Source organism: Ornithorhynchus anatinus, chromosome 6, assembly GCF_004115215.2.
Source record: "Ornithorhynchus anatinus isolate Pmale09 chromosome 6, mOrnAna1.pri.v4, whole genome shotgun sequence".
NCBI lineage: Eukaryota > Metazoa > Chordata > Mammalia > Monotremata > Ornithorhynchidae > Ornithorhynchus > Ornithorhynchus anatinus.
In genome coordinates, this window is record NC_041733.1 from 42,615,986 (window position 1) to 42,636,504 (window position 20,519).

Sequence of the window (20,519 nt, forward strand, 5' to 3'; positions counted from 1 at the left end):
ACTGGGAGTGAGGTCTTCTCCACCTCTAAGAAAACCACCCCCCCATTTCCATGAACCCCAGAATCGAGATCGCCCATTCTGGAAAGAAACAGGCAGCATCTCCCCAACGCCACCACCTCCATCTTCCTCTCTCCCAGCTACGCATCACAAAATGCCTTCAGTAAGTACTACGGTTTGGGTGGTTTTTTTTTTGTTGGTTTGTTGTTCGTAAAAAAAAGTTTGTAAAATATTGAAATTAAAAATAAAAATTTAGTGCATTTAAAACATCAGTTTATATCCAGACGTTACCAGTTCCAGTATTTTAAAAAAAAAAATTCCCAAGAGTAGAATTTTGAGCTCGTTCTAGTTAACCTGTGTTTTGAGGCACTCTATATGGTCAGCTCGGGGTGGAGATCCTTTATTACTCGAGTACTACATTGCTCCAATAAAATGTCCCTTAAAAAAAAAAGGTAAAAAAAGGTCCTGGGTTCAGCCTTTCAAATGAGATACTCCACCATTTCCGCATCGGTCAGGTCCTGTCCTAGGGTCTGAGTGGGTGGCTTTCTTTCGAGAGTGTTGGAATGGAAAACGGGGCCATCTACGAGGAAGCAAAGGAGAGAAACACGGACTCAAAGTCAAATTACAGCTTCCGCTCCTTCCCTTGAGGCCTGTTCTTACTCTGCAGAACACCCAAGCCCCTAGGAGAAAGAGTCCCCAACCCCCCAGCCCATTCCCAGCTGCCCCTCTGGGCATAACTGGCTCCCCTTTTCTCCCGTTTTTTTCAGTTTGGCAGCTGAGAAATCGTTTACTTCCAATTATCCACTCTGGATTATCTGGGGCAGATGATAAAGCTCTTGGCAGCTGGGGAAGGGTGACCTTTGGCGATCTCTCATTATCGGGGCTCTCTCTGTCTGAAAGAGGGTCCTCTCCCTGCTGGAACTCAACGCCCCCCGGGATTTTCATATCATCTGTTGCTCGGTATGATGTGCACCATTTCTCCTGTCCGGGATGACTGGAGAGTGGTGGTATACACTGCCTCCATCTCCCAGCTCTGGGTTGTGCCCCCACCCCCAGCAGAGGGGCCTAGAGGATAGAGCCTGGCAGGAGTCAGAGAGGAGCTGTGTTCTAATCCTGACTCCGCCACTTACCTGCTGGGTGATCTCGGACAAGTCACTTCACTTCTCTGAGTCTCACTTCCCTCATCTGCGAAATGGGGATTCAATATCTTTTCTCCCTCCTACTTAGACTGTGAGCCCCAGGTGGGACCTGATGATTTTGACTCTACCCCAGCACTTAGTTCAGTCCTTGGCACACAGTAGGTGCTTAACAAATGCCACAGTGATTTTATTACTATTATTATTATTATTTTTCTGGGGGTCCCAAGCGCCTCAGACGCCTTGCTCTCACAAAGCCCACCAGCCGACCGCTCCAGGCCTAAATGCAGGCAGAACCTCTGTCCCATCCAAGACCACCCAGCTGTTTAACCTTGGGCAAGTCACTTCACTTCTCTCTGCCTCAGTTCCCTCATCTGTAAAATGGGGATTAGGACTGTGAGTCCCACATGGGACAGGGACCGTGTCTGACTTGATTTGCCTGAACCCACCCCAGCGCTTAGTACAGTGCTTGGCACTCAGTAAGCGCCTAAAAAAAACCACGATTATTCTTATTATTACAGCGCCTGGTACATAGTAAGCGTTGAACAAATACCACAATTATTATTATTATTAGCCAATTCCAGGCTGGACGCCAAAGGTGACCTACCTGCCTTGTCGGGGCTGAAGGCCAAGCTCGGGGTGGGTAAGCGGCCGGGCCCAGAGGGAGCCGGGGCGGGGGTGGGCACGGCGGGGGCGACGGTGGGGGTGACGGCAGGGGTGACGGCGGTGGCCTTGTTCTGTTCGGCGCCCCGCTCGGTCTGGGTGCCGCAGTCCCGGCTGCCCGTCTTGGAGTGGGCGGACAGGAGCGGAGTGGAGGGGAGGACGGGCGAGGGCGTGGATGGAATGGACTCCGAGCGGTATTCGGTGCCCAGCAGGACGCCTGCGGAGGGACGGGAGAAGAGCTGGCCGGCCATCGGACGCTACAGGCACGCCCGGCCGAGCCGACCAGAGCGCTTCCCCCGTTTGGGTCTCCACAAATTCTCGGGAGGCGGGACAAACCCCACCCCGGCTTTCCGCCTCCCCCGCCCCCTCAGGGGCCAACTGGCTCCTCTCCCGGCCATGGACAATCCCCGGCAGCCGACTCTCCTCACCCAAACTGCCCTTCCAGCTCTTGTCCTCCCGCTTCTCCTCCAGGATGGGGGTGCTGCTGAGCGGGGAGGCGTGGGCCAGAGGGCCCGACCCGGCGTTGGAGATGGACATGAGGGACTTGGCCGGCCTCATGGATGCCAGCTGATCCGTCTTGCTGGTCTCCTTCCTGGAGCGCTGCTGGAGGACCTTGATCATGGCATCTTTCTCGATGATCTGGGCGTGGAGGGTCTTGATCCTGGGGGCCGGGACAGAGGGAGGGCGAGGATCTCTTGGGGCAACCCAGGCTGGCTCTGGGGCTTCCCTGCACTCCCGCATCCATGTCCTGGGCTCAGGCGGGGGCGGGAATTGAGGGAAAGGGGGAAGCAGCGTGGCCTAGTGGCAACAGCTTGGGCCTGGGAGTCAAAGAACTTCATTTCTAATCCTGGCTCCAACTACTGCCTGCTGTATGACCTTGGGTAAGAACCTCTCAGTACCTCAGTTTCCTCATCTGTAAATTGGGAAATCAATACGCATTCCCCCTCCTAAGACTGTGAGCCCCATGTGGGACAAGGACTCTACCCAATCTCACGGGGACTCTGCCCAATTTCATTAACTTCCTTCATTCAATCATATTTATTGAGCTCTCACTGTGTGCAGAGCACTGTACTAAGCACTTGGGAGAGGACAACATAGCAATATAACAGACACATTCCCTCCCACAATGAGCTTACAGTCTAGAGGGGGACAAAGCCACTAATATAAATAAATACATACAGACACATACACAGACACTGTGGGGCTGGGAGAGGAGATGAACAAAGGCAGCAAGTCAGGGCGACGCAGGAGGGAGTGGGAGAAGAAGAAAGGGGAGCTTAGCCAGGGAAGGCCTCTTGGAGGAGGTGGGCCTTGGAAAAGGCTGTGAAGCGGGGGAGAGGAATTGTCTGACGCATTGGAGGAAGGAGGCGATCCAGGCCAGACGCAGGACGTGCAGTCAGTCAGACAAGTCAGTGGCAAAATAGGCTAGATGGAGGCACAGTGAGATGATTAGCATTAAAGGAGCCAAGTGTGCAGGCTGGGTTGTAGTAAGAGAGTAGCGCGCTGAGGTAGGAGGGGGCAAGGTGATGGAGAGCTTTAAAGCCAACGGAGAGGTGTTTTTGTTTGATGCGGAGGTGGGTGGGCAACCTCTTAGAACAGTGCTTGACACAAAATAAGCGTTTAACAAATACAATAATAATAATGAGGGTGGTAATAAGGACCAGCCCCACTGACAACCTGGGGAAGTAGAAGGAAAACAAAGCAGTCTGGCATAGCGGACCTGGAAACCAGAGGACCTGGGTTCTTGTCCCAGCTTCACCATTTTTCTCCTGTGTTGACCTTCCCTGGGCCTGTTACTCATCTATAAAATGAGGATTAAATCCTTCTTCTTATTTAGACTGCAAGCCCCATGTGGGACAGGGACTCTGCCCAACCTGATTCTCTGGTATCCAGCACTTAGAACAGTGCCTGACACACAGTAAGTGCTTCACAAATACATTAAAAATGTTTTTAAAAGGCCAAGGCAGAGCCCGGTCATTACCTAAAATCTACGGTTCAGCTGGACTCAGACTCTTGTGTGCAGGTTGGACCTAAAACCAAGCTGGAAAAGGTACAGACTTGATGATCGGAGGGGTGGACAAAGCTTCCATACAAGGACTGACTGAAAAGCTTGTCTTGGGGCTTACGCTGTCGAATCGTTTCCGACCCATAGCGACTCCACGGACACATCTCTCCCAGAACACCCCACCTCCAACTGCCATCGTTCCGGTAATGTATCCATTGATTTTTCTTAGTAAAAATACCGAAGTGGTTTACCATTACCTTCTTCCCCGCAGTCAACTTGAGTCTCCACCCTCTACTCTCTCCCGTGCCGCTGCTGCCCAGCACGGGTGACTTTTGACTTGTATCAGATTGCCTGCCACTCGCTAGCCTCTGCCCAAGCCAGGAATGGAATGGGCAGCCCTCTGCTTGACTCGCCCTCCCGTAGCCGAGACTGGTAGAGGACTGAAACTCTCCAGGTGCCATCCTGTGAGGGGCTTGGGAAAGATGGAAAAGCTGGGGCCTCATCAAAGAAGCAGGAAGATAGAGGACCCAAATATATTGGACAAATTCATGGAGGGAGGGGACAGGGTGCAATTCATTCCTCCAATTCCTCAGCAGCAGCAGGACCAAGGGCCCCATTATTATTATTATATTAACATCATCATCATCTGTTAAGCATTTACTATGTGTCAAGCACTGTCCTAAGCCCTGGGGTAGATACAAATTTAGGATGGACACGGTCTCATCAGCGATGGAAGAGCTGCCCCCCCAGAAGACCCTCGGACCACCCTGAGGGCAGCTACCGGGAGAGCCACGGAAGACGACTGAGCCGCGGCAGGGAAGCGTGGGGAAAGGCAGGAGGGTGAAACCGTCCCTAGCAACCGTAGGCAAGAATGAAATTCTCCCACAGGAAGTCAGTAGCTGAACCATGACGACTGTCAGGGAGCTCAAGACTTTTCCTCATTCGGTCCTCCAAATTGCCCAGCCGGCCCAAGCTCCCAGGAGACACTGGTGGACTAAAAATAAATACCCCTGGGATCCGATGCTTTTCACTGGGAGGCAATCTCTAAGTCTGGAGAAGATGGCAGGGATGCTGAGGAAGGCTGGGAGGGGCCGGGCATTGATTAGAGGGATCTCGTGACCCACCTACTGCTCCAGGGACCTGACGCTGACCAGGACCACGGCTCTGCCTCGACCCCAGCGGTGGGAAGGGCGGTCCCCTAAACTCGGCCAGAGAGCAGGAGGTCGAGGACTCGTAGATCAGGTGGGGAGACTGGTCTTGAAACCGTCCAGCCCACAGGGTCAACCAAGGGCCCCGGCCCACCCTCTGGACACTGGGTAGTGTAAGGGAGGGAGAGGAACGTGATCAAGGGCAAAAGCCCCTCCCCACCGGCGTCCCCTTGCCCTTTACCTGCCCTCCATGTCCAGGCACCTCCGGTTGGCCAGCAGGATCTCCTCCTCCTCCTTCTGGATCCGCGCCTCCAGGGACGTGGAGTAGCTGGCGCTCGGGGAGTGGCTGATGGCCGTCGTGTCCCTGAGGGAGGCCAGAGGCCGGGAAGTGAGGCCAGCGCAAGAGAGACAAGGTCAGCACCCCGGTCTCCCCCTCTGAGCAAGCGTTTCCAAGACCCTGATGCTGCTGGTGTGGCACCCCCTGCTCTCTGACCTCAGTTCATCGGCCGCTTTGATTTTATTATTAATAACAATAACAATATTCTCTAGCCCTCAGTTACCTCATCTGGAAAATGGGGATTAATAACTATGGTACTTGTTTAGCGCTTACTATAATGCCAATCACCATTCTAAGCGCAGGGGTAGATACAAGTTAATCAGGTTGGACCCAGTCCCCGTCCCAAGTGGGCTCACCCTCTTATCCCCATTTTACAGATGAGGTCACTGAGGCCCAGAGAAGTGAAGTCACACAGCAGACATGTCACACAGCAGACACCTGGCTGAGCCGGGATTACAACCCAGGTTCTTCTGATTCCCAGGCCCGTGCTCTATCCACTAAGCCACACTGCTTTTGAAGATGGTGGCTGGGCCTGGGAATTTTCCTTATTGCCATTCTCAATCTTTTTTTCCTTTTGAATTTGTTAAATGCTTAACAGATACCTTAAAAAAAATTTTTAAAAGCAATTACAACGTGTCAGGCACTGCTAGACGCAAGATGATAAGATTGGACACAGTCCCTGTCCCACGTGGGACACAGTCTTAATCAGGGAAACAGTGTGGCCTAGTGGCATGAGCACAGGCTTGAGAGTCAGAAGGATCTGGACTCTAATCCCGGCTCTGCCACTTATCTATGTGACCCTGGACAAGTCACTTCATTGTGCCTCAGTTTCCTCATCTATAAAATGGGGATTAAGATTGGGAGCCCCTCATGGGACAGGGACTGCATCCAACCCAACTGGCACACAGTAAGCACTTGATAAATAAATTGATAAATAAATAAATAAATAAATAAATAAATAAAGCTGACTCTGGGGTCCAGGCCTATCACCTCTGTCCACCCGAGCCCCCGTCTCCCACAGATCAGAGGGTCTAAGGGCCTTGTCGTTCCCAGGCCTAACTGTGCAGACTCTGGAGTCGGCCTGGGGCACAGGCCTGCCCGGCCCCTCCTGGCCCTGCCCACCCAGCTTTCAGGGGTCGTCCAACTGAATCACGGTCCATTTTGGCCATGGGACTCCGGAGAACCATCTCTCCAAGCCTTTTAGCCCAGAGAAGCAGCATGGCCTAGTGGATAGAGCTCAGCCCCGGGAGTCAGAAGGACCTGGGTTTTAATCCCGGCTCTGCCACTCGTCTGCTGTGGGACCTCGGGGTAGAAGTGAAGTCACTTCACTTCTCTGGGCCTCAGCTCCCTCATCTGTAAAATGGGGATGAAGACTGTGAGCCCCAGGTGGGGCAGAGACTGTGTCCAACCCTGGCATTTAGAAGAGTGCTTGACGCATAGTAAGACCTCAACAAATACAATTATTATTATTATTACATCACCCCGATCATCACGGAAGCCGACTCCTGCTCTGGCAGGAGGGACATTTCTCTCCCGCCGGGTTGGGTCTCCCGAGACGACACCCGCAGAGCCCCGGGCGCCCCAGCACCCCACTCCTCCTGGGTGGAGCCTCCTTCTCAGCCCCGCCCCTCCCGCCCTCAGTTCAAAACCAGACCCCGGGGGGCGAGGGAGGAACAGGCGGGACGGACTTCACCGATGCCCTGCATCCCATCGCCGTCCCCGACTCGGCGCCGGGAGGCGATCGCATTGACAGCCTCACCTCTGAGCGGCCACGGTGGCCGCGGCGTCCAGAGCGAACTGCCGCATCACACTCTCCTCCAGGTACTTCTGCTCCCACTTGGTCATGTCGGCCTCCAGGGCCAGGATCCTCTCCTCCTTCTCCCGCAGCAGCTCCATGAGGGCCGTGGCGTTGGATTCGGAGACGCTGGCCGGCTGGGAGGCCCCCTGTCGCTGGAGTGGGCGGGAGGCGGGAGCGGGGTCCGAGTAGGCCCAGGAGCAAGCAGCCCCGGGGACACCCCTCCGGCCTAGACCGTGGTCCTGGGGGGTGGGGGTGTAGCCCTCAATAGTCAATGAGCCCCCCACCAACCTTGTCTCGTCCCCAGAAAACTACCGCCCATGTGAGCCCGTGGTTGGGCAGGGATCGTCTCTATCTGTTGCTGAATTGTACAGTCCAAGCTCTTAGTACAGTGCTCCGCACATAGTAAGCGCTCAGTAAATATGATCGAATGAATGAATGGTTCAACTATCTCCTAGGGGGCAACTAGGAGAAGCCACGTGGCCTAGTGGAAAGAGCGCTGGGCAGGGAGTCCCGAGACCTGGGCTCTAATCCCGGCTCCACAACTTGCCCTCTCTGGGCCTCGGTTGCCTCATCTGGGAAATGGGGGTGAAGTGGCTGTTCCTCCTCCTCCTCAGAACCTCATGTGGTGTAGGGACTGTGTCCTCTCTGTACTCTCCCAATTCTTAGGACAGTGTTCAGCACACAATAAGTGCTCAATAAATAAAATTGAATTGCATTGATTATCCTGCACCTACCCCAGCACTTAGCACATAGTAAGTGCTTAACAAATACCACCGTTATTATGAAGGTAATCATTAGGGTAGGGAGAGGTGGTGCAAGAAGTAAAAACTATCTAACATAAAACAGAGCTATTGGCTTGGACCCCAACTGAATAGGGGAGATAGAGACTCTGAGATGTGTCTGGGTAGAGAAGTAGTGTGGCCTAGTGGAAAGAGCAAGGGCCTGAAAGTCAGAGGGACCTGAGTTCTAATCTGACCTCTGCCACTTATCTGCTCTGTGACCTTGGACATGTCACTTCAGGTCTCTAGGTTTCAGTGACCTCATCTGTAAAATGGGCGTTTAAGACTGTGAACCCCAGGTGGGGCAGGGATTGTGTCCGACTCAATTTGCTTGTATCCACTCCAGCACTTAGTACAGTGTCTGGCACATAGTAGGTGCCTAACAAATACCACAGTTCCTGTTATTATTAGTAGGGGAGAAGCAGACTTGGAGTTGGGATTTTGTGGCCCGAGGGGTGGGATTGAACTTAGAAATCATGGAGGAGAAGCCCCTCAGGGAGCTCTTTCTCCTGCAAATACTTAGAGCTGACTGCCTTCTTAGGTTGAGTAAAGGTTCAATGTAGCTCGGGGGATGGGACCCTCACCTTAAAAACAGCTTTCTCTGGTAATCCCCTAGGGTTGCATCTAATAACTGGGCATTTAAGAACAGTGTTCTGCACACAGTAAGCACTTAATAAATACAACTGAATGAATGAACTGTGGTAATTGTCAACTGCTTCCTGTGTGCCAGGCACTGTTCTAAGCACTGGGGTAGATTCAAAGTAATCAGGTTAGACAGGGTCCATGTCCCACGTGGGCTCACAGTCTTAATCCCCATTTTCCAGAAGAGGTCGAGGCCCAGAAAAGCAAAGCGACTTCCCAAAGTCACACAGCCGACAAGCGTCAGAGCCGCGATTAGAACCCAGGACTTCTGACTCCCAGGCCTGTGCTCCTTCCACTAGGTCACACTGCTTCCATGCCGCATGTCTCCTTTCTGGGCATCCCCCGGGGCCTCTCTAAGCCCCGGACAAGGGCTTCCTGGCAGCTCGCGGCCAAGATGAGCTCAGGTCTGGCATGGGCTATTTGTATTCTGAGGAAGAGCTGAACCCAGGTCTCCTGACCTCCCAGCCCGACTCTGTCAGCCCCCGGGGCTAAGCCACCCTGCACTGGCGTGCGCCTGTGGGTTGGCGTGTGCGGGTCTCCCTGGCCACACCTGCTGCATGCGCAGAGACTCCAGCTCCCTCTCGAGGCGCGTCCGCAGCCGGTGCTCCAGCTGTTCCCGTTTCTCGCAGGCGGCCTGTAGCTGCACCAGTGCCTGCTGCATCTTCTCCACTTTCTCCACGTACACCTGCTTCTTCTTCAGCTGAGAAAAGCAGAGAGGTCAGTTGCCGAAGCAGCGTGGCCGAGTGAAAAGAGCCCGAGCGTGGGGGTCAGAGGGACCTGGGTCCTCATCCCGGCTCCGCCACTTGTCTGCTGCGTGACCTGGAATTGAATCGATTATCCTGCATCTACCCCAGCATTTAGTTTCCAGGCCTCTGCCAGTCTCGGCTACGGGAGGGAGATTCAAGCAGGGGCCTGTCCATTCCATCCCTAGTTTGGGCAGTGGCTAGCGAATGGAAGGCCATCTGCTACAACTCAAAACTCACCCGTGCTGGGCAGCGGCGGCACGGGAGAGAGTCGAGGGTGGAGACTCAAGTTGACGGCGTGGAAGAAAGCGATGGTAAACCGCTTGCGGATTTTAAACTCCACGGACACACTACCGGAATGATTGCAGATGGAGGTGGAGCAACCCAGGAAAGGTGTTTCTATGGAGTCACTATGGTTCGGAGGCGATTCGACAGCGTGTTAAGCACTTAGCACGTAGTAAGTGCTTAACAGATACCACAGGTATGACTACGATGATGATTATGGTTGGGGGTAGGGATTCAGAAAGAACAAAACTGTATCTAACATAAAATGGAGGCATTGGCTTGGACTCCAGCTGAGAAGTGGAAAGAGCCCGGGCCTGGGAGTCAGAGTTCTAACGTCCACAGAGGCCGGACGTACGGAGCCTAGACTGCCCAGCAGGATCCCCCTACGGGGCTGCAGTCCTCAAGGTCAGTTATTCAATCGTATTTATCAAGCGCTTACTGTGTGCAGAGCACTGTACTAAGCGCTTGGAAGAGTACAATGTAACAGACCCATTCCCTGCCCACAACGAGCTCACAGTCTAGAGGGGGGATAATTGTGGTATTTGTTAAGTTCATTTGTTTAATCGTATTTACTGAGCGCCTACTGTGTGCAGAGCACTGTACTAAGAGCTTGGAAAGTACACTTTGGCAACAGATTGAGACAATCCCTACCCAACAACAGGCTCACAGCCTAGAAAGTGCTTACTACCTGCCAGGTACTGTACTATACGCTGGGGTGGAATCAAGCAAATCAGGTTGGACACAGTCCCAGTCCCCTATGGGACTCAGAGTCTCCATCCCCATTTAACAGATAAGGGAACTGAGGCCCAGAGAAGTTAAGTGACTTGCCCAAGGTCACACAGCAAAGCGGCAAAGCCAGTGATTAGAATCTACGACCTTCAGACTCCCAGCCCGGGGCTCTACCTACTACACCACACTGCTTCTCCTGTACAAACCACGGTCATACCTAGATATTCTTCAGGGCCACGGTCCTCACCTTAGCCCATCAGCCTCCACACAGACACCCACACACATAATTGTTCCTCTCCCCACGGCCAACTGGGTCCCTTCGCTCATTTGCAAGAGCATCCAGCCCAGCCCCTGGGGCCTGCTGGCTCACCTTTAGCCCAGAAGCTCCAAGACCCCACCTCTTCTGGGGCATCACTCCACCTTCCCGGGAGGATGAAGGGGTTCCCCAATATCCCCGATGTTCACCTCACCTCCCCACGGCACCACACGCCCAGCTGAGAGGAGACGCGCCAAGAAGCCCCCTCACCCCGTGTTCTGATCCAATCTCTAGACTGTAAACTCGATGTGGGTGGGGAATGTTTCTGTTAGATTGTTATAGTGTACTCTCCCAGGCGCTTAGTACAGTGCTCTACACACAGTAAGTGTTTAATATTTACAGTGGAATGAACTGAATGAATGAACAAATCCAGCTGCAGCCAGAATCCCCCTCGGGTCTCTTCTCTGGGGTCCGTGCTGAAGCAATTTGGTAACTCTATCCTACTATTAGCAAGCTGGGCTCGCTGCCGGAGTCCATTGCGACGAGGCCCCTCCCTCCTGGCCTAGGTGGGGGGAAAGTAGGAATCCGTCCGTCGCCGCTAGAAAATTACTAACAGACAGGAACCCGGAGCCGAAGACTCGGCCGGAAAGAGCAGCGGCGGCCGAAGCAGAAGAAAATGGAGGAGGAGCAGGGGTGAGGAGATGGAGAAGAGGGAAGAGAAGGAAGAGGAGGGAGAAGGCGCGAGAGGAGCGGAGGAGGAAAAGGAGAGGGAGGGAGAAGAGACTGTCAGCTCTTCCGGGACAGCATTTGTGTCTACCCATTCTATTGCTGCACTCTCCCAGCAGTGAGATTTATTAAGCACTTACTGTGGGCACGGCACAGTACTAAGCACTGGGAAAGAACTGTTGTCTTATGCTGTCCAACGGGCCCCGAGCGATAGCGAATCCACGGACACATCTTTCCCAGAACGCCCCACCTCCATCTGCAATCATTCTGGTACTGTATCCACTGAGTTTTCTTAGTCAAAATCCAGAAGTGGTTTACCGTCGCCTCCTTCCATGCACTAAACCTGAGTCTCCGCTCTCGACTCTCTCCCACATCGCCGCACAGGTGAGTTTTGACTTGGAGCAGATTGTCTTCCGCTCGCTAGCCACTGGCCAAGCTAGGAATGGAATGGGTGAATCTCCCGTAGCCGAGACTGGTAGAGTACTGGAAACTCTCCAGGTGCCGTCCCAATAGGGGTGGGAAAGACACTCGGGTGGGAATCGGGTTGGTCCGTGTCCCTTGGCAGGCCTGGGGGTCGGGAGTGCTCCCCAGCTAAGAATATAAAACGAGAGACGAGGCTGACAACAGACAAAGAAGAAGAGTCCTGCACATGGTAACCGCTCAATAAATAGCACCGATTGACCTACTGACTGAAGGACTGAATGAAAAAGGAAGCAGTACGGCCTAGGGGACAGAGCCTGGGCCTGGGAGTCAGAAGGACCTGCGTTTCAATCGCGACTCTGCCGCTTGTCTGCCGTGGGGCCTTGAGCAAGTCATTTCACTTCTCTATGCCTCAGTTCCCTCACCTTTAAAATGGGAACTAAGACTGTGAGCCTCATGTGGGGCAAGGACCGTATCCAACCTCATCACCTTGTATTTTCCACTGCACTTAGAATAGCGCTTGAGAAATACCATCATTTTTATTATTATAATTACCATTATTATTCAGTCAAGAAGCAGCCCAGCCTCTCAGGAAACCCATGGGAGAGGGGGACCTCCACCCACCACCCACAAAGAGATCGTCCCTCCAGCTCCCAGGCCGGCCTGCCCCATCGCCGGCCAAGTCCCGCCGCCCGCCTATCCGGCTGCCCGTACCTCTTCCTCCAGCTTCACCACCTTGGCCTGGGCGTTGTTGAGGGCCTGGTCTCGGATCTCGATGTGCCGCCGTTGGTCCTCGGTGGTGGAGCGGATGGCCGCCAGCTCAATCTCCAGCTTCTCCTTCTCCCGCTGGGTCTCTTTGTCTGCCGGGGCCCGAGAGAAGGAGGGAGGAGAAGGGGGCGGGGGAGACCTTCACTCTGATCGACCCGGCCACGCTGACGGGGGCACGGTGTCCACACGGCCGCTTTATGGGCCAACCCTCGTTGAGGACAGGGAAAGTGCCGGATGTTATATTGTACTCTCCTAAGCGCTTAGTACAGTGCTTTACACACAGTAAACATTCAATAAATACAACTGAATGAATGAAATGTCTGTTTATTGTTACGGTATATTCTCCCAAGTGTTTAGTACAGTGCTTTACACACAGTAAACATTCATTAAATACAACTGAATGAATGAAATGTCTGTTTATTGTTACAGTGTATTGTCCCCAAGTGCTTAGTACAGTGCTGTACACACAGTAAGCATTCAATAAATACGACCGAATGAATGAATGTCTGTTTATTGTTACGGTATTTTCTCCCAAGTGCTTAGTACAGTGCTTTGCATACAATAAGCACTCAATAAATACGACTGAATGAATGAATGTCTGTTTATTGTTACGGTATATTCTCCCAAGTGCTTAGTACAGTGCTTTGCACACAATAAGCATTCAATAAATACGACTGAATGAATGAATGTCTGTTTATTGTAATAATGTACTCTCCCAAGTGCTTTGTATAATGCTTTGCACACAGTAAGGGCTCAATAAATATGGCTGAATGAATGACTGAATGAAGGGCGTATATGCTCACCCCCTGATGTGGCTTAGGGGACAGATTCCAGGCCTCAGAGTCGGATTCTGCTGAGTGACCTTGGTCAGGTCACTTCACTTACCTGGGCCTCAGTTTCTTCATTTGGACAATGGGGATCCAATACCTGTTCTCCCTCCTACTTATCCTGTGCGTCCCAGGCGGGACAGGGACTGGGTCCAATCGGATTATCTGGAAACTACCCTAGCGCTTAGTACACAGTAAGTATTTAACAAAACACACACACATACCTTCGTGTGCCCACCCAGAGCTAGCTCCGTAAAGAGGGAAAGGGCAGTGTGAACCCCTCTGAGTTGTCTTCAAATGAAAACCAGTAGAGAACAGGGGTGGAACACAGACTTGATGGTCGATGCTCAGTACAGTGCTCTGCACACAGTAAGCGCTCAATACATATGATTGAATGAATTAATGAATGATGGGGCATTAGTTCTTGGGCCTCCAAGCCTCCAGACCAGGTTATGAGCTCTGGAGGAGGTCACTTTCCTCTCTGCTCCTCAAACCCTGACTCCATCTCCCCTCACAACCTCTTCAGACACAACTTTCTCAAGACCTTTGGGGAAGGCCCAGACAAACTGCCCGCAAGGTAAGGTCCCCTTCCCCTCTCCTCCTTTGTTTCCTTCGCTTGTTCCTCCTCCTGGAGATTCACATGGTCCAAAGCAGTCCCGGGAAGCAGCACCCAAGCTCTTTCCTCGGGCAAGGGGCCCGGCCACCAGAACATAGCCGGGTTGAATTTAATCCAGATGGCTCTGATTCACTGATCTCAAAAGGGGGAGGAGGAAGAAGAGGAGGAGGAGGAGCAGGGTGGAGGAAGGAGGAGGTGGAGAAGAAAGGAGGAAGAAGGAGGAAGAGAAGGGGGAGGAGGAGCGGGGTGAAGGGAGGAGGAGGAAGAGAAGGGGGAGGAGGAGGAGGAGGAGGAGGAGGAGGAGCAGGGTGAAGGGAGGAGGAAGTGGAGGAGAAAGGAGGGAGGAAGAGAAGTGGGGTGGAGGGAGGAGAAGGAGGTGCAGCCATGCAGAGATCTGGTGGGAAGGGGATTTGGTTCCCAGCAAGCCCCCATGCAGTAAAATGGGAGCAGCATAGTGTAGTGGATAGAACACAGGCTAGGGAATCAGAAGGTCATGGGTTCTAATCCCACTTGTCTCTGTGTGGCCTAGGGCAAGTCACTTCACTTCTCTGGGCCTCAGTTACCTCATCTGTAAAACGGGGATCGAGACTCTGAGGCCCCTGTGGGGCAAGGACTGTGTCCCAACCTGATTTGCTTGTACCCACCCCAGAGCTTAGCACAGTGCTTGGTACATAGTAAGCTCTTAAACACCACAGTTAGTACAATAATAATAATAGGTTCCTTCCAGGGTTCAGCTCTCCCAGCTCCTGTCCATCTGGGTGGGTCAGATCGTATACTTCTGGTTATAGCAGCGATAGTATTTATTGAGTGTCCACTTGGTGCAGTGCACTGGTCTAGACGCTGGGAAGTCCAGAATGACCAAGTGACGTGATTCCTGCCCTCAGTCCCCTAAGAGGCCACAGCCCAGAGGGGGCGGAGGCGGTGGAGGGGGATCTGTAGTCCCAGCAGCCTCCGGGTTCTAACCACGGCTCCACCACGAGTCTGCCGCGTGACCTTGGGGATATCACTTCTCTGTGCCTCAGTTACCTCCTCTGTAAAATGGGGATTAAGACAAGGAGCCCAAAGTGGGAGGGGACTGTGTCCAATCCAAATGCCTTGTATCTATTCCGGTGCTCAGTACAGTGCCTGGCACACAGTAAGCACTTGACAACTACTATTATTATCTGAACCCTGACCTGGGCCCTGGGGGGAGGACTGAGGGAAAATATAGGAAGGTCCTGTCCTCTGTCCCTTTCAGGGCAGGGCCTGCCACCCTCCCCGGGGCGAGGGAAGGAGGAAGGGAAGGAAGGACAGATGGCTGGCATCTTTTCCAGCTTTCCCCGAGCCGAGCCTCGGTGCTTTATTGCTGGGCTTTATTAACGCAGTGGGAAAGAATTAGGCATTGTTTAGCTGGGTGGAGTTTGTTAGCTAACCATCAAGAGGATTAGTTCACTTCAGAGACAATGAGAACTCTCTTGAGGGGAGTTCCCAGCAGTTCCCCTCCCCCTCCACCAGCCCCACCTGCACCTGCTCTTTGACCCCTTGCAACGTCCTAAATGCCCGGGTCTGTCAATCACCACCTCTCACTGGCCCAGGGCTGTTAATCACCTTCTTACCAGCATCCAGCCACCTCTGGAGGAGGGCACAGGGGCGCTGGGAGGAAGGGAAGCTCATTTATTCATTCAATCGAATTTATTAATAATAATGTTGGTATTTGTTAAGCGCTTACTATGTGCCGAGCACTGTTCTAAGCGCTGGGGTAGACACAGGGGAATCAGGATGTCCCACGTGGGGCTCACACTCTTAATCCCCATTTTACAGATGAGGTAACTGAGGCACAGAGAAGTTAAGTGACTTGCCCACAGTCACACAGCTGACAAGTGGCAGAGCTGGGATTCGAACTCATGACCTCTGACTCCAAAGCCCGGGCTCTTTCCACTGAGCCACGCTGCTATTGAGCCCTTACTGTGTGCAGAGCACTGTTCTAAGCGCTCGAGTACTAAGCTCCCAATTCCTTACTCAGGAGACCCATCTCCCTTGGGCCAGAAGAGCCCCAAGCCTTCTCGGGGCAGCTCTACCAGCCCAGACAGGGTGAGGAGTTTCCCTGGTGTCGCCCGGGCTGAGGGCGGAAGAGATAGGACGAGAAGCAAGCCTGGATTCGATGCCGGGATGGGGGGACCAGGCCTCGGGGCGAGAGGAGAACCGAATGGGAAATGCCACCCCCTCGCCCCACCCTGGGAACCGAAGCCCACGCAGGTGGCAAACGCCGACTCACTCTGGGCGAAGAGCTGAGAGATGGTCTTGCGGTTGTCCTGACAGCCCTCCGAGTCCTTCTCCGCCAGCTGTTTGTTGGCTGTCTCCATGCGCTCTGCGGACAGTGAGGGAGAGGGGGTGTCAGCACCGGGATACCCCACCGTCCCCGAGCCAAACCGCCCGGTCGGGGCGCCTAACAGTCCGTCCCCCCTTCCCGCCACCTCCCGGCAGCCTGCTCTGATTCCCACCAGGAACCACTCTGCCCCTCCCCTGTCCTGCTCCCCCGACTCTGCCTGTTCCCCAGGGACCACCACCACCATCATCAAAGGTATTTACTGAATCGGCCTGCCCCCTCCAACCCTCTCCATCCCCCCTTTTCCAAGAACCGTCGTCATCATCAGTGGTACTTACTGAGCACTTACTATACGCAGAGCACTCTATGAGCGGTTGGGAGAGCCCAATACAACAGATTTGGTAAGCCGTTCTGCCAGCTGGTCCGATTCCCCCAGGGACCATCCTGCTCCCCACACCGACTCCCATGTCCCCCTCCCCAAGGCGGCCAGCCTACTCTGATAATAATAATAATAATGACGATGGTACTTGTTAAATGCTTGCTATGTGCCAAGCACTGTTTTAAGCACTGGGACAGATACAAGGTAATCAGGTTGTCCCACATGGGGCTCACAGTCTTAATCCCCATTTTACAGATGAGCGAACTGAGGGACAGAGCCCCTCCCCACCACAGCCGCCCGGCCTGAGCCCACTTCTCCAGTCCCCTCGTCCCCCGACCTCCCCGGGCCGCCGTCCGCGGTCACCTCTGAGGTCCCGGTTGAAATCGTACAGCCTCCGGATCTCCCCCTCTAGCTTGTTCCTCATGGCCTTCTCCAGGGCCTCCCGTTTGGACGACGACTTCACCAGGTGCTCGTAGGCCTCCGACACCCGCTGGATCTCCGTCTCCAGCTGGAAGGGATCGGGGCACGTGAGCGATGGTACACATTATTTATTTATGTTCATATCAGTCTTCCCCTCTAGACTGTAAGCTCACTGTGGGTAGGGAACCTGTCTGCCAACTCTGTTTTATTGGGCTCTCCCCAGGGCTTAGTACAGTGCTCTGCACATAGGAAGCACTCAATAATAATAATTATGGTATTTGTTAAGCACTTACTATGCTCCAGGTGCTCTGCACATAGTAAGCACTCAGTAATAATAATTATGGTATTTGTTAAGCACTTACTATGCTCCAGGTACTCTGCACATAGTAAGCACTCAGTAATATTACGGTATTTGTTAAGCACTTACTATGCTCCAGGTGCTCTGCACATATTAAAGCGCTCAATAATTATAATTATGGTATTTGTGAAGCACTTACTATGCTCCAGGTGCTCTGCACATAGGAAGCGCTCAATAATAATAATAATTATGGCATTTGTTAAGCACTTACTATGCTCCAGGTGCTGTACTAAGTGCTGGGATGGATACAAGCAAATTGGGTTGAACACAGTTCCTGTCCCATATGGGGCTCACGGTCTCAAGCCCCATTTTACAGATGGCACAGAGAAGTGAAGTGACTTGCCCAAGTTCACACAGCAGACAAGTGGTGGAGCTAGGATTAGAACCCAGGTCCTTCCTACTCCCAGGCCCATGCTCTTTCTACCGCACCATGCCGAACTGTACTTTCCAAGCGATTAGTACAGTACTCTGCACACAGTAAGCACTCAGTAAATACGACTGAATGAAAGAATGATCTTCTGACTCCCAGGCCTGTGCTCTATCCACTACATCACGCTCAATAAATATCATGATGACGGAGGGGGTGTCTCCGTCCAGCCCCCGCCAGCATCTTGGAGCCGGGGCAGTGAGCGTGAGGCCCTTTTCCTCTTCCCACTGACCCCTCCTCACAGCCCTCCGTGCTGCTGCCCCGTCCCGAGCCAGGCTGACCACTTTGACCGAAGAAATTAAAGCTGGATCGGGAAGGGGAGAGGGACGGGATTGGATCGTCCAATGTAGGGGTGGGGAGGGGAGAAGGGGAGGTGGAGATGGAGGCGGCCAGGTGACCCCCCGACAGGGGATGTGATGGGCGGGTGGGTTTCTGGCAGAGTCTGAAGCAACGGAACCCGTGGCCCCTGGCTCCCGGAAGCAGCGGGTCCCAGGTCAGCCGGACCAGGGGACGGTGGATGGGATGCTAGCCCAGGAGCGGCAGGAGGAAGCCGGGCTCCAGGCCCCAGACCGGCTGAGCGGCGGGAAGCCACGATTTCCTCGCGGCTCCCCCTGTGACGGGAGGGGCCCTGGCAACGGATGAGGCGCCGAGGAGGGAGGGAGTGGAGTGGGCGGGGGGAAGGGAGGAGAAACTCCCATCCGGACCCTTCTTCCCGGAACAGCCGGATAAAGGCAACGCGCGGGGCCCGGCCTTCCTGCGGGAACCGGATCCGGAGGGGGAGAGCTCGGACCCCTGGAATTTCCACCGCGGAGTCTCCTAAGGACACCAGGCGGCCACTGAGGCTTCCGGAGGTCAAACGACCATCAGCCATCGACCGCCCGGAGCTGTGTCCCCGGGGTGGGGCTGGCAACCCCGTACCCCTCCCTGACCGCCTGCTCAGCCTCTCCGGGCTCTGCCCAACTCTCCAATGCCCCCGTGGGATGGAGACCCAGGGAGTCGTTCATCTGCAGGGGAGCCTGAGACCACCATAGGTTTCCTTCCATTCCCTCTCCAGGGGCCTGCAGGAAAGGGGCAGATGCGGCCACAGAGAAAGGAAGCAGGGCGGAGGGGAGAGGGAATAAATGATTCCAGAGGCAGGAAGAGGACAGCTGGGTTTGCTAGCGTGCGTGGGCTGGGGGGTACGAGGAAGATGCAGCCTGACGTCCGGATGGTGGGAGTGGGGGCCACAGATATCCATCGTGGAGGAATCGCATTCTCCCGAGTGCTTAGTACAGCGCTCCGCACACTGTAAGCACTCAGTAACGCTCTAACGCTAACCTTCTCACTGTATCTCGATCCCGCCTGTCTCGTCGCCGACCTCTCGCCCGCATCCTACCTCTGGCCTGGAAAGCCTCCCTCCTCCTATCAGACAGATAACTGCTCTCCCCCACTTCTAAACCTTATTGAAGGCACCTCCAGGAAGCCTTCCCTGACTAAGGTCTCTTCTCCTCTTTTCCCATTCCCTTCTGCACCGCTCTTACTTGCTCCTTCATTCATCTTCCCTTCCATCCCCCCAGCCCCTATGTATATAGCTGTAATTAATCTATTTATTTATGTTAATGTCTTTCTCCCCCTCTCGACTGTGAGCTCATCGTGGGCAGGAATGTTTATTGTTGGATTGTGCTCTCCCAAGCACTTAGTACAGGGCCTTGCACACAGTAAGTGCTCAATAAATAACATTAAATGAATGAATGAATAAATACCATTGATGGAATGACTGATGACTGAATTGGAGATCTTTCCTATGCCAGTCAGGCCCGCTTCCAAGAGGGGCATGGTGTACTTCCCCAAGCGCTTAGTACAGTGCTCTGCACACAGTAAGTGCTCAGTAGAGAAGACTGAAATACGACGGAATGAATGAGGCTAGTAGGCAGGTGGTCCAGGCTATCCTCAAAGACAAGTCAGCCCACCCCAAAGCTGGTATTTGAGAAGTAGCATGGTGCAGCAGAAAGAACCCGGGCCTGGGAGTCAGAAGGACTTGGGTTCTAATCCCAGCTCCACCACATGACTGCTGTGTGACCTTGGGCAAGTCACTTTGCTTCGCTGGGCCTCAGCTACCTCATCTGTAAGCTGGGGATTCATAATAATAATACTAATCATTATTCTTACGGTATTTGTTAAGCACTTACTGTGTGCCAAGCACTGTTCTAAGCACTGGAGTAGATACAGGGTAATCAGGTTGTCCCAAGTGGGGATCACACTTTTAATCCCCATTTTACAGATGAGGTAACCGAGGCACAGAGAAGTTAAGTGACTTGCCCAAGGTCACAGGGCAGACGAGTGGCGGAGGCAAGATTAGAACCCACATCCTCTGACTCCCAAACCCGTGCTCTTTCCACTGAGCCACGCTGCTTCTCTGAGTGGGAGCCCCACGTGGGACAGGGTCTGTGTCCAACCCTGTATCTGCCTCAGTGCTTACAACAGTGCTTGGCATAAAGAAAGCGCTTAACAAGGATCATAATTATTATTAATTATTAAAACCGCCCCTTCATCTGCCAATTGCCTTTCCATTAAGACTCACCACTTGTTGAGAACAGACTCGGTTGTCTTAAACTTCTAGTGTATGTTCTCAAGCGCCTACATGCTATCTACTTCCAAGGAGCGCCCAGCACAGCACTTTGCACAGAGCAAGTGCCCAGTCTAGCACTTTCCACACTGAAGATGCCCAGCACGGCGCTCAGCACAAGCCCGGCACAGCGCTCTGTACGCGGCGTGG

The 20,519-nt window shown here is 53.5% G+C and overlaps 1 protein-coding gene across 1 annotated transcript in view; it reads right to left on the reverse strand.

Annotated features, from left to right (window-relative positions):
• Positions 1-373: 373 nt before the first annotated feature.
• AMOT (angiomotin) overlaps positions 374-20,519 on the reverse strand; it is a 48,541-nt gene continuing 28,395 nt past the window's right edge. Inside the window, exons 5-13 of the mRNA XM_029067817.2 lie at positions 16,923-17,067; positions 16,130-16,222; positions 12,379-12,524; positions 9,056-9,205; positions 7,046-7,236; positions 5,191-5,313; positions 2,225-2,457; positions 1,741-2,013; positions 374-577 (exon numbers count right to left, since the gene is read on the reverse strand). Of these exons, the coding sequence (XP_028923650.1) occupies positions 477-577; positions 1,741-2,013; positions 2,225-2,457; positions 5,191-5,313; positions 7,046-7,236; positions 9,056-9,205; positions 12,379-12,524; positions 16,130-16,222; positions 16,923-17,067 (1,455 nt within the window). The 3' untranslated portion in view covers positions 374-476. The remainder of the gene's footprint in view (positions 578-1,740; positions 2,014-2,224; positions 2,458-5,190; positions 5,314-7,045; positions 7,237-9,055; positions 9,206-12,378; positions 12,525-16,129; positions 16,223-16,922; positions 17,068-20,519) is intronic.